We start from the raw sequence: 12,405 nt of genomic DNA, 5'->3' as shown, positions 1-12,405 counted from the left end.
CACTCCTGCCCAGGCCCCCATAGGCACCCTTGATGCGAACGATGTAGAGCTGGCCATGCCCACCCAGTAGGCTATACGCACTATAGCCACGCCCACCCAGGCCACACCCACCCGGCCCCCTGAGGGCAACTGCAATGCTGATGCGGCCCTCAATGAAATTGAGTTTGACACCCCTGGTCTAGTCTCTTCTTAAAAACCTCCAGTGATGGAGCATTCACCGCTTCTGGAGGCAGGTTGTTCCACTTGAAGATGAAGTATGGACTTCAAATCCCAGAATTCCCCAGCCAGCTATTGCTCTGGAGCGTTTTGTCCTTCTGTCCAAAATGTTTTTCTTCATTACATTTCTGTATCGCACACCTCCCCTGCAAAGTGACTCTGGCTTACAAATTATAGAAACAAATAAAAAATAGCTAAAAGTTAAGAGCCCTGGTGGCGCAGTGGTCAAAGGGCAGCACGGCAGGCTAACTCTGCTCACTGCTAGGGGTTCAATCCTGACCGGCTCAAGGTTGACTCAGCCTTCCGTCCTTCCAGTAAAACGAGGACCCAGATTGTTGGGGGCAATAGGTTGACTCTTTAAACCCGCTTAGGCCTGTGAAGTACTGTGAAGCGGTATATAAGTCTAAATGTGATGGCTATTGCTGTTGCTAAAAGAGTAAAAGGAACCAACATTAAAATATTATTTTAAAAAATTCACCTTCCAGTTGCCGTTTTGCAGAGGGCTCCAGCTGGTGGGCCTTTGGGCCCCTGTGAAATCTGCCCCTTTTGACTTGGACAGAGGCGATGGCTGGGGGGGGAGGCGAACTGAAAGAGAAGGGGTTCATTTGGCAGGCTGGTGCCTGTTGACCTGGGGTTCCCTTGGGATGGCCTTCCAAGTGGCCCCATCTTGTGTGCCAAAGGGTCATCATGGATCCCTCCCCTGTCTTTTCTAGAGACCCACCCAGTAGTAGGATTCAAATATATAAACAACCGGTTCCCTGCGTGGATGCCGCTTCCGGAAGTCCATTCTGGGCCTGGGCAACAAAATATTAGCTACCGGTTCTGCCGAAGTGGTGCAAACCGGTTGAATCCCAGCACTGGACCCACCATTAACAGCCAAGCACATCCTCCATTACCTGTCCTGCAAACAGGAGAGTCCTCCATGACCTTCATGCAAAGGTATCCACTGGAGTGATGGTCAAGCTGACTGAGGTGATAAAATAAGCATCTTTCTTGGGCTCATGATAGAAAGAACTGCGGGCCTCTCAACTGCAGCATGGACCAGAACCTTGTCACTGGTGATCCCTCATTTCTCCTTGGTTGCAGAGCACAGATGGAGACCACCTTTGCCCTAAGCAGGCTGACCATCTGGCTTGGTCATGTTCCACCATGTCTTGAGCCTCTATGACTTCTTCCTGGCTTACACTTACACTTACACACACACGTTTATTTTGCTGCAGTGATGTGCAGATAGTCCTCGCCTTATGACTACCCGAAACCTCTGTTGCTAAGTGAGGCATTTGTTAAAGGAGTCTTGCCCTATTTTACGACCTTTCTTGCCACTGTTGGCAAGTTAGCCATATGATTGTTTGTTGTCTCCCCGCCACCCGTCTCTACCCCCTCTGTGCTCTGCCCACCTTCCCGAGGTGAGGTGTCCTAGACCCGTCATCAATGAGACCAGAAGGCACTGATTGGAACCCATTGCTGGATACTCTTAGGCCCGGATTATTATTATTATTATTATTATTATTATTATTATTATTAGTAGTAGTAGTAGTAGTAGTAGTAGTAGTAGTATTAGTAGTATTAGTATTAGTATTCAGCATTTGGCGATGTTACATTAGCCAGGAGACTGCACAACTAACGCAGAGCAGAGGGCTGCCTCCTCCTTAGGGGTCTGCGACAACTCGCCATGGCCCACTGCCTGCAGGAAAGGAGTTACAAAGAAATAGTCGGATGGAATCATTAAAGAGAGGATGCCAAAGGAGGGGCAAAATAAAACGTGAACGGCAAAAATTGAAATAATTTTTAAGACTATTTTAAATAATTGAATTGTTCGATTGTCCCGTGGCGAGGTGTCTCATTCCGCCCTCTGAGCCCTTCCCCTCTTGAAAGCCTCCCTTCCCCAGATCTGAGTCCTGTCTCACCCAGGAGGATTTTGCACAAGGCGGGGGAGCGGGGGGGGGGGGCTTTTGCAACACATCCTGCCAGGCGCCTGGTCCTTTGGTTCCTGCTGATCCTGCTGCGCTCGCTCGCTCGCAGCCGGCCTTTTGTTACCCGGAGCCTTCCCGCTGCTTCCCTCTTTGCCTCCCACCCCAGGGCGCTGCTGTGGCTGCGTCTCCGCCGTGCTTCCTGCAGGCTGACAGGTTTCAGCACTCATCCACCACCGCCTTCTGGACCCCGCCTGGGGCCTGCTTGGGCCGGCTGCCCCGGGCCAGGGGGCACGCGGGCTGTCCGGCTTGCACGGGCCCTGACCTGCAGCCTGCCCCCTCGGTGGTGGGGCCTTCGGGGAAGGCCGTGCCCCTGGGTGTGGCAGCTGGAGCTCTGCAGCCTTCAGGGCGGGCAATAAACAGGAAAAGGACTCTTGACTTGTGTCTAAGGTTACTTTCCCCTCCCCTAAAACGCTTCACGGTTGGAAGCTGACCCAGCAAATTCCCTTGTGGTCACAAATGTGCAAGAAGGGATGTTACCAAACTTCAGGCTGCTTTTGCATCACCTGCAGCTGGCATGTGTCAAGGGGGAGTGGGCCGAATCAGCCTGGCCAGCCCCTCCTCAGCTTGTGCTCCATTTCCTGCGTCCCCAAAATAAATCCCTTGCGTCCCTCTGGTCAAGAAACCAGCATTGTCAAAGAAGAGACTGTTTCTCCAAACCATCTCCTGATCTTGGGAAGATGTCGGATGAGCCGGCTGTTCTGAGAAAGCCACGCAGGTCTTGGAGGGGAATCATAAAGTCTTAGGGCTGGAAGTCGCCTTGGAGGTCTTCTAGTCCAACCCCTATTCAAACAGGTGACTCTAAACCAGGGCTCTCCGGCCTTGGGAAATGTAAGACTTATGGACTTCAACTCCCAGAATTCCCCAGCCAGTTTGGGGACTTGGGAGAAGCCTGACAATCTAGCCTGTCGGGTTTGAACACTCTCTTTTCTCTTTCTTTCCCTTATGTCTTGACCGTCTCTCCCTGGTTGCATCTGCCCGACCCACCAGAGCGGGGGAGGCAGGGAGCGTCGCGGGTCCCATCCCCTAAGGAGGCCCATCTGGCGGGACCCAAAAGAAGGGCCTCCTCTGTGGTGGCTCCCTCCCTCTCTCATCCCCACAGATTGGACTGGCCGCCATTTTGACCCTCTTTTGCAAGGCCCCCAAGACCTGGTTCTGCCAGCGGGCCTGGGGGACCCAGAGTGGTGGGAGGGGGCCCATCAAGGGGCTGGTATGAGTGTGTCTTGTCACCAGGGGGATGGGGGGGGGTGTTATTGCTTTTTATTCTTTATATATTGGGTTTTTATTCTTTGTAAGCTGCTCAGAGTCACTGAAAGTGAATGGGCAGACATACACATTTTCTAAATATTTTTTAAACTTCTCCTTGCTTGTCCTTCCCACGTTGCCCTGGGGCTAGCCCAGGGGTAGGCAACTGTGGCTCCTTCATGACTGGCGGACTTCAAGTCCCAGAATTCCTGAGCCAGCACGGCTCAGCTTGGAATCCTCTCCCTTTCCCCTCAGCGTGGCTGGCTCAGGAATTCTGGGAGTTGAAGTCCACAAGACAGCCAAGGTTCCCCACCCGTCCTAGGCCTTGGCTGCCCTGGGTTGGAGTGTCACTTTGGAGAAGAGCAGAGATCCTGCAAGCCGCCACCAGCCGCCCTTGGTGGGGGAAGGTCCCCTGGCGGCTGCTTTGCCCTGGGGAGCTCCGGGACGAGCCGCTTCGTGCTCCAGAAGGGGGCTGCAGCCCCTTTGGGGGGGAGCAGCTGCCTGCGCAGGGAACCTGGTTCCCTGTGGTCCAAAACCACACAAGCGAAAGCCGCCGGAGTCTGGCTTTATTATCTGTTTCTAACCAAGGTTTGAATGTTGGTGTCCTCCTCCTCTTAACCCACCATTCCTCCACTCCTTCCCGCAAGGGTGGGGAACTGGTGGCCATCCATGGAGGCTCCCCAGGTCCTCCATACTGGTGGTGGCCGCCGGGACTGGGCACAACTACAAGGAGCCTCAATATCGTTTTTCCTTTCAGATGGGGATACTACTACTACTACTACTAAAGTTGGAAAGGACCTTGGGAGGTCATCTAGCTTGAGTCTTGACTCCCTCTTCTTTGGGGCAGCCCCTGAGATACTGGAAGGCTGTTATCATGTCCCCCCTCGTCCTTCTCTTCATTAAACTACACATACCCAATTCCAGCAACCGTTCCCTATATGTTTTAGCCTCCAGTCCCCCAATCATCTTTGTTGCTCTTCTCTGCACTCTTTCTAGAGTCTCAACATCTTTTTTTACATCGTGGTGACCAAAACTGGATGTAGTATTCCAGGTGTGGCCTTACCAAGGCCTTGTAAAGCGGTATTAGTACTTCACGTGATCTTGATTCTATCCCTCTGTTAATGCAGCCTAGCACCGTGTTGGCTTTTTTGGCAGCTGCAGCACACGGCTGGCTCCTGTTTAAAGGATTGTCTACTAGGACTCCGAGGAGGAAGGTGTGTGGGATATGCTCACTGCCTCGAGTCATTTGCAAAACCAATAAAGGCAGGACATTAAACAAACAAATAAACAACCTGTGGACTTCAGGACTGCTGATGGCATCATTTCCTTCCCAAATTCTCCTGGACCAAACCCCCGTCTTCATCAGCGGCCAGGCTGGGTCTGCGCCAGAGCTCTGGGGTTCCTATGTCCAGACACAACCCCCCCCCTCTCTAAGTGAGGCAGTGCCCCTGCTAACCTTGGGGGGGGGGATCGGCTTGCATACACACTTCCCCTCCCCCCCCCTGAGCACTGCTTGATCCTTTCCTACTCTGAGTTTCTACTCTACTCTAGTAGTCTGCTCTACTCTTCTATACTCTACTCTTCTACTCTGCTATACTCTACACTCTACTCTTCTTCTCTACTACTCTGCTCTACTCTTCTACTCTGCTTTACTACTCTACTCTACTCTTCTATACTCTACACTCTACTCTTTTACTCTAGTACTCTGCTCTACTCTTCTACTCTGCTTTACTACTCTTCTATACACTTTACTTTTACTCTACTACTATGATCTACTCTTACTCTACTTTCCTCTTCTATACTCTTCTACTCTGCTTTACTACTCTTCTATACTCTACTTTTACTCTGCTTTACTACTCTACTCTATCCTATTTTTCTACTTTACTACTCCTCTTCTACTCTACTCTGCTCTATTAGTCTGCTCTATTCTACCCCACTTTACTACTCTACTCTTCTACTCCTCTGCTCTATGCTTTACTACTCTACTCTTCTACTCTGCTCTACTCCTCTGCTCTACTCTTGAGAGTCACCTGATGGGGAAGCCCGCTATCCCTGCATCCGCCCCCCGCTTTGCCACAGGTTCCCCCCCCCCCGCCCCCGTCTCGGGAGTTGTAGACGCGGGGAAAGGAAGGGCTCCTCCCGCCGCGCTCTGCGGGGCCGAAGCGAGGGAAAGGGCTCCTCGGGCAAGCGAGGGTTAACTGAGCCCACCCGTGAACCCCGAGCCCCGCCCCTCCCTCCTCGCTTGCCATTGGCTGGCGCCCCGAGCGGCGCCTTTAAAAGGAACTACATTTCCCGGCGGGCCGGGGCGCGGAGCGGCTGCGCAGCGGGCGGTGGGCGGAGCCACGGCGTGCCCGGGGCGAGGCGGGCGGGCGGGCGCTGCCGCGGGCGGGGGGCGTGGCCTGCGAGGGGGCGGGGCCCGGCGGGCGTCGAGCAACGGCGGCGGCGGACGGGGCGGAAGGCTCCGCGGGGCCCGCGCTTCCTCGGCTTCCTCCGCCCGCCGCACCGGCCATGGGCGAGCGGGGCAGCAACGGCGCCCAGCAGCCGAAGAAGCGGGCGGCGGCGGCGGCGGCGGCGGGGGGCGTTTCTCGGCCGCCCCGCGAGGGAGCGGGAGAGGCGAGCCCGGCGCAGCGCGGCGCGGGGGACGGCGGGGACCCCTTCTCCGACGCCAGCTTCAGGTAGGGGGGCGGGAGGAGGGGGCGCCACTCGGCCCCCCCGCGAGGTTTCCACGCGTGTCCTCCGGGGGGGGCGACTGGGGGGGTGGGGGTGGTAAGGCGGAGGAAAGGGCCTCCCCGCTGCTCCTGCTCCTGGACGCCCACCTCGAAGGGGGGGGGGCTTTCCCGACCTCTCCAACTTCCACTCCCAGAATCCCCCCCAACCTTTCCAGTTGGGACGCCGCTCCCAGTCCCCTCCCCCCCGCGTGGCGCTTCCTGGGATGCAAAATGCCCCCCCTTCGGTGCTAGGCTTGACCTTTTGCCCTTGGAGGCCAAGGTGGGGCGGGGGGGGCCTTTCCCTTCACCCCTGCGGTGTTGGTGCTGCCCCACGTGCCCCCCCCTTTGGCTTCTGGCACTTTGGGCTGGAGAGTTTTTAAGAGGAGACGGGAACGGGACAGGGGGGGCTGGACTAGGAGACCTCCAGGGTCCCTCCCAGCTGTGTTCTGATTGAAATGGATAAAGCGCCCGGCCCACCTGTTTCACCAGCCGGAGGATTGTGGCTCTGCAGCACTTGTTCTGCGCTCCCCAAGTGGGAGTAGCCACTTCCTCAAAACAAACTCCTCGCCCAGAGAATTTAACCCTAGACTAAAGTTCGTTTCTGCCCCAGAGGCAGAAAACAGGTCAACCATTGTAAATCAGTTCAGAAGAGCCTCCCACTCTCCTCTTTGCACGGTGGGTGTGGCGTAAATCTTGCAACCTGTGCCTGGCTAGCCTGAATTAATATTTGCCACTATTCACTCACTGGCTGAAGAAAAAAAAATGGCAAATCGCTGGCTTAGTGGAGAAGCTCAGGAATACAGGATAACAGAGCTGGAAGGGGCCTTGGAGATCATCTAGTCCAACCCCCTGCTCAGGCAGGAGACCCTACGCCATTTCAGACAGGTGGCTGTCCGGCCTCTTCTTAAAAACCTCAAGTGATGGAGCACCCACAATATCTGGAGGCAAGCAGTTCCACTGGTTAATTATCTTCACTGTTAGGAAATTCCTCCTTAGTTCCAGGTTGCTCCTCTCCTGGGTGAGTTTCCCTCTGCTGCTTCCTGTCCTGCCTTCAGACGCTTTGGAGGACAGCTTGAGCCCTGGCAGCCCCTGAGATATTGATGGGACTTTGGGCAGGGGAGGGGATGCAGCCCCAGGAGGAGGCGGTGGGGGGGAAAGCTGCTCTTCCCCCCCCATGTCAGAGGGAGTCTCGGGGCCGCTGTTGAAGTACACACCACCTTTGACCTGCAAAAGTGATGACAAAGCTGAGGCAGAGTCAGTTTCCGAGAGGGTGTGGTGGCGCTTACTATGCTCTGGAGTCATTGACTTGTAGAGCGAGTAAAATTTTCCTGGCCAGGCTGGGGAGGGGGGGTCTGTGTGTGTGTGTGTGTGTATGCACCCCGGATGCACTTTGCAAGGAAGGTTTTGCCAACTTCTGGCACAGGGACAGTGTGTCCCGCGCGAGTTCGCCATCCTGCTCTTCTGACGTCCCAGCTTTCCCTAACGCACGGAAGGCAGACCCAGGGTTGCCCGAAGTCGAGGCGGCCAGCTTTGCGCAAACAACCTCGGGCAGCCGGGCTCTGGCCAAAGAAGGGGAACTTGCTTCCTAGCCTTACCTTAGGTAGCTTTCTCGGCAAAACAGCAAAAAGGACAAGCTTTCCTCCCCCCACCACCCCCTTTTACAACCTGGAAGCTTCTCTCCCAGAGCAGAATTTTGGGTTTGAAAGAGGCAGGGAGAAAAACCAAAAAAGGAGGGAGAAAGTAGCCTGAATCGCAAGTGGCTGTCCGGTCTCTCCTCAAAAAAGCCTCCAGGGATGAAGCAACGTCGGAAGGTACAAACGGCACCCTCAGGATCCGCATAGGGAGCAGGCCAGGGCCCTGGGTTCAGGATCATTTTGCAAGGTGCCATCTGGGCCACTCTCCGGGACCGGAGGTTTCTTTCCCCCTGAGGATGGCTCCAGGCGTGAGCCCAAAAGCTTTGGATTGGGGAGGGGGGAAACGACCTTTAGTCCCGGTGACCGACTTACAGCATTATCCCGGGACCTGTAGATTTTATTATTTGTTTTATTTTGCTAGGGCCCATGCTTCAGACAGAGCCATGTCTTCCCAAAGGATTCCACCCTGGGGGGGCGGGGGGGAGACACTTTGATGGGTTCTAGTGCTTAATGATCATGAAAAGCCAACACGGTGGGGGGGCTAGAGTTTGCCGCTCCTGAGGCTGCTCCCACTGCCCTTCCCTGTGCTGGGGCTGGAGGGGGGGGGCCCTCTGTCAGGAGCCCCCTCCCACAGTTCCTGGCGAAGAAGGGCTGGCCAGATCAACGGAGGGCAGGCCTGGGGCTGGTGTGAGAGGGGGAGGGCCCCCCCACCCGGGTAGGAGAGCCTGGGGGCTTCCCTTTTCAAAGGAACCCTGATCTGGAGCTTTTTCAGGAATGTGGCGGGGGGGGGGGGGGAGGCAGAGCACCTTGCTACCCTGATGAGAAGGCCCCACCAGCTTTTTCTGTGGGGGTTTTGGGGTTCTAGGCCCAGAGCAGACTCTTAAGGCACCAGTGGGGGCGGGGGATTGTACGTAGGGGGGGGGGGTTTGCAGCAGCAGAAACCAGGTGCATGGCAAGGTGAGGCATGAATAAGGTTGCAAAGTGGCAGCCCCCACCTCCCAACCAGCTTTCCTGCTTAATAAGGCCAGTTGGCTGTCTTGCCTTTGCCCTAGTTGGGGTGGGGTATCTAGGTGAGCCGGCCGGCTGTTGTGGGAGTAGGGGTCTCTTGGTGTAGGCCAGCGGCTCCCAACCTTTTCTATACCACGCACCCCTAAAACGTTTTGGATATATTTTTGTACCTCTTACAAAAGTTCTAAATAACGGCAACGAATTATGCATATACGCGACAAGTTTTTACACACACCGGAATATCGTCTCGTAGCCCCGGTGGGGAACCCCTGCCACAGACACGGGGAGGGGGCTTTTACCCTGATGCCCCTTTCCCACAGAGCCAGCCGGTGGCTGTGCTGGGCAGCCTCAAAGGGGAAGCCCTTGAATCTTGCGGGACGGCAGTCAGGTCTGAACAAGGCAATTCGGCACCGAGTCAGGCTGGCTTCTCTCGCCAGCTCAGGAGGCTTCCCAACCCGTAACCGATGGGGCGCCAGACGTGTCTAGGGCACGCTCTGCTCTGCCCTGGCAAGGCCGCTCCCCAAGGCTGGGGTCAGAGGTTGGCACTGAGAGGCAAGGCGAGAATGCGCAGCTCAGCTGCAAGACCGCTAAAACCCCAAACCGGTTCCTTTGCGGGAACCGGTTGGGCTCCATCTCCTTTCCAGAAACTGGCCAAAGTTCGCCAGGGAGCAATTCTGCACCACCGGTGACTGTTCCCCCCCCCAATCGGCTTTCATAGTGGGGGTCTTGGCGCGGTGGAGGGTCCTGCCTGGCCCAGTTGGGCTTCTGTGTTTGCTGGGTCCCGGGCCCACCGTGAAAGGCCAGCTGTGAGCAGCGTCAGGAAGGCCGACATTGTAACACAGAACCTCAAGGAGCGGGGGAGGGGGGCACGGTTGTGTGTGTGTGTGTGTGTGTGTGTGTGTGATTGGTGGAGTGGTGCCTGTTTTTTGTCTGGGATGCCCCCCCCCTCAGTCAGGAAGGGAGGGAGCTTTCTTCTCGAGTCCCAGAGGTGCTTTTTCCCAAAGGCAAGCAGACTTCCTTGTTGTTGTTTTTTTGTTTTTTTTCCCTTGAAGACATTTCACTTCTCATCCCAGAAGCTTCTCCGGTTCTTGGGTGAGAAGCGAAATGTTTTCAGAGAAGAAAAGCGAGAAAGTCCAGTTGCCTTTTGGGGAAAAAAAGCCCCTTTGGGGCAACCCTGACCAGATTTTCCACTGGAGAAGTTTGCAGAGCTGGCCAAGAGAGGCAGGTCCCTCTCGAGTACAGCTAGTCCTCGACTTAGCAGCAGTTCGTTTAGCGACAGTTCAAAGTTAGAACAGCACTGAAAAAAGTGACTTATGACCGTTTTTCACACTTACGACCTTTGCAGCCTCCCCAGGGTCACCTGATTTACATTCGGACCCTTGGCCTTTGACTCGTATTTACGACGGTTGGAGCGTCCCGGGGTCACGCGATCCCCTTTTGCGACCTTCTGACAAGCAAAGTCAGTGGGGGAAGCCGGATTCACTTAACAACCATGTTACTCCTTTAACAACTGCAGGGATTCACCCAACAGTTGTGGCCAGAAAGGTCTTAAAATGGGGCAAATAATAAATGTCTCGCTTAGAAACAGAAGTTTTGGGCTCAACTCTGGCCGTAAGTCAAGGATTTCCTGTACCTGGATATTTTTGCTCCCCTGTCACCTTTGCCAGTCCTTCTGCCACTTTGGGATGAGGAAGCCACAGACAACCCCCCCCCCCATTGGAAGAGGGCCCTTTGACCCCCTTCCAGAAGCACTGACCTCCAAGGAGAGGGTGGGTCTCAAAGACTGAGCCGCCAGTATTTCCTTGATGCCCGCAAGCACGAAGGGGCTGGCAAGGCACCAGGCCACCGGGCCCCTCTTTACCATTGGTCAAGGCAGCTGGGGCTCCAAGGGCCACAGCTGGCTGGCTGGCTGGGGGGGGTCTCCCTCCTGTGGGCTGCTTCCGAGGACTGCCCAGAGAGATTAGTAGCCTGGAATTATTTATTTATTTATATTTATTTATATTTAAATTTATATACTGCCCTATTCCCGTAGGACTCAGGGCGGTTTACAGGGAAAATTAAAAGTTAAAATACATCATATACAATTAAAAACAATTAAAACTAAGATTAAATTAATCCCTGAACTTAACTAAAACCCCATTAATTAAAAATTAAAACCCCTCAGTCTGGGCCAGACAACTCAAAAAATCAAGTTTTCAAGTCCCTACGAAATGAGCGAAGGTCGGGGGCGGTCCTAAGCTTCGTGGGAAGTTGGTTCCATAGGGCTGGCGCGCCCACAGAGAACGCCCTTCCCCTGGGAATAGCCCGCTGGCATTCCTTAACCAGTGGTACCCTGAAAAGGCCCTCCCTGTGGGAGCGCACAGGACGATGGGAAGTTGATGCCGGCAGCAGGTGTTCCCTTAGATAATCCCAAGCCATTTAGAGCTTTATAGGTCATCACCAGCACCTTGAATCTCACCCGGAGGACAACCGGAAGCCAATGCAGCTCACGGAGAAGAGGTGTTACATGGGAGTATCGGGAGACCCCCATCACAACTCGCGCGGCCGCATTCTGCACCAGCTGAAGCCTCCGAGTGGTCCTCAAGGGCAGCCCCATGTAGAGAGCGTTGCAGTAGTCTAGCCGGGAGGTCACAAGTGCATGGGTGACTGTGCGTAGGGCTTCTCGGTCCAGATAGGGCTGCAACTGGCGCACCAGACGAAGCTGGGCAAAAGCCCCCCTGGTCACGGCTCCTATATGGTCTTCAAAATTGAGCCGTGAATCCAGGAGGACGCCCAAGTTGCGATCCCTATCAACGGAGGGTAACACCTCACCCCCCCCCCCTCCGTCATTAGTGGTGGAACAACCTGGTTGACCCGAGATGCCGATATGCACAGCCACTCAGTCTTGGCAGGATTGAGTCGAAGCCTGTTTCTCCCCATCCAAACCCGGACCGCTTCCAGGCAACATCCTAATGCTTAGGATCTTTCAACCTGGGCTGAATGTTGAAAGGCAGAGGAGCTGCACACCTGGGTGTGGTGGCAAGTTCAGGTGTTGGGAGGAAGGAGAGCGGCCAGCAGAGACTTCAAAGTCCACTGAGAACCCGGCTTTTGACATTAACAGAATAACAGAGTTGGGAGGGACCTTGGAGGTCTTTTAATAGCAACAATAGAATTGGAAGGGACTTTGGAGGTCTTCTAGTCTGACCCCCTGCTCGGGCAGGAAACCCTACACCATTTCAGACAAATGGCTGTCTGGTCTCTTCTTAACAACTTCCAGTGTTGGAGCATTCACAGCTTCTGGAGGCAGGTTGTTCCACTGATTAATTGTTCTCACTGTTAGGCAATTTGTCTTTAATTCCAGATTGCTTCTCTCCTTGACGAGTTTCCATCCGTTGCTTCTTGTCCTGCCTTCAGGCGCTTTGGAGAATAGCTTGACTCCCTCTTCTTTGGGGCGGCCCCTGAGATATTGGAACACTGCTATCATGTCCCCCCTGGTCCTTCTCTTCCTTAAACTGGACAGACCCAATTCCAGCAACCGTTCCTTATGAGTTTTAGCCTCCAGTCCCCTGATCCTCTTGGTTGCTCTTCTCTGCTCTCTTTCCAGAGTCTCAACCTCTTTTTTACATCGTGGTGACCAACCCCTGC

The 12,405-nt window shown here is 54.8% G+C and overlaps 1 protein-coding gene across 2 annotated transcripts in view; it reads left to right on the top strand.

Annotated features, from left to right (window-relative positions):
• Positions 1-5,849: 5,849 nt before the first annotated feature.
• DGAT1 (diacylglycerol O-acyltransferase 1) overlaps positions 5,850-12,405 on the top strand; it is a 28,010-nt gene continuing 21,454 nt past the window's right edge. The window contains exon 1 of one of the 2 annotated variants that reach the window (XM_081323335.1): positions 5,850-6,100. In XM_081323335.1, the coding sequence (XP_081179461.1) occupies positions 5,940-6,100 (161 nt within the window). In that variant the 5' untranslated portion in view covers positions 5,850-5,939. Of the gene's footprint in view, positions 6,107-12,405 lie in introns of both variants that reach the window. The other variant, XM_081323334.1, reaches the window with a different exon arrangement.

This window comes from Vipera berus (assembly GCF_964194415.1).
Source record: "Vipera berus genome assembly, chromosome: 3".
Classification (NCBI taxonomy): Eukaryota; Metazoa; Chordata; class Lepidosauria; order Squamata; family Viperidae; genus Vipera; species Vipera berus.
This window is presented reverse-complemented; position numbering and strand designations above follow the sequence as displayed.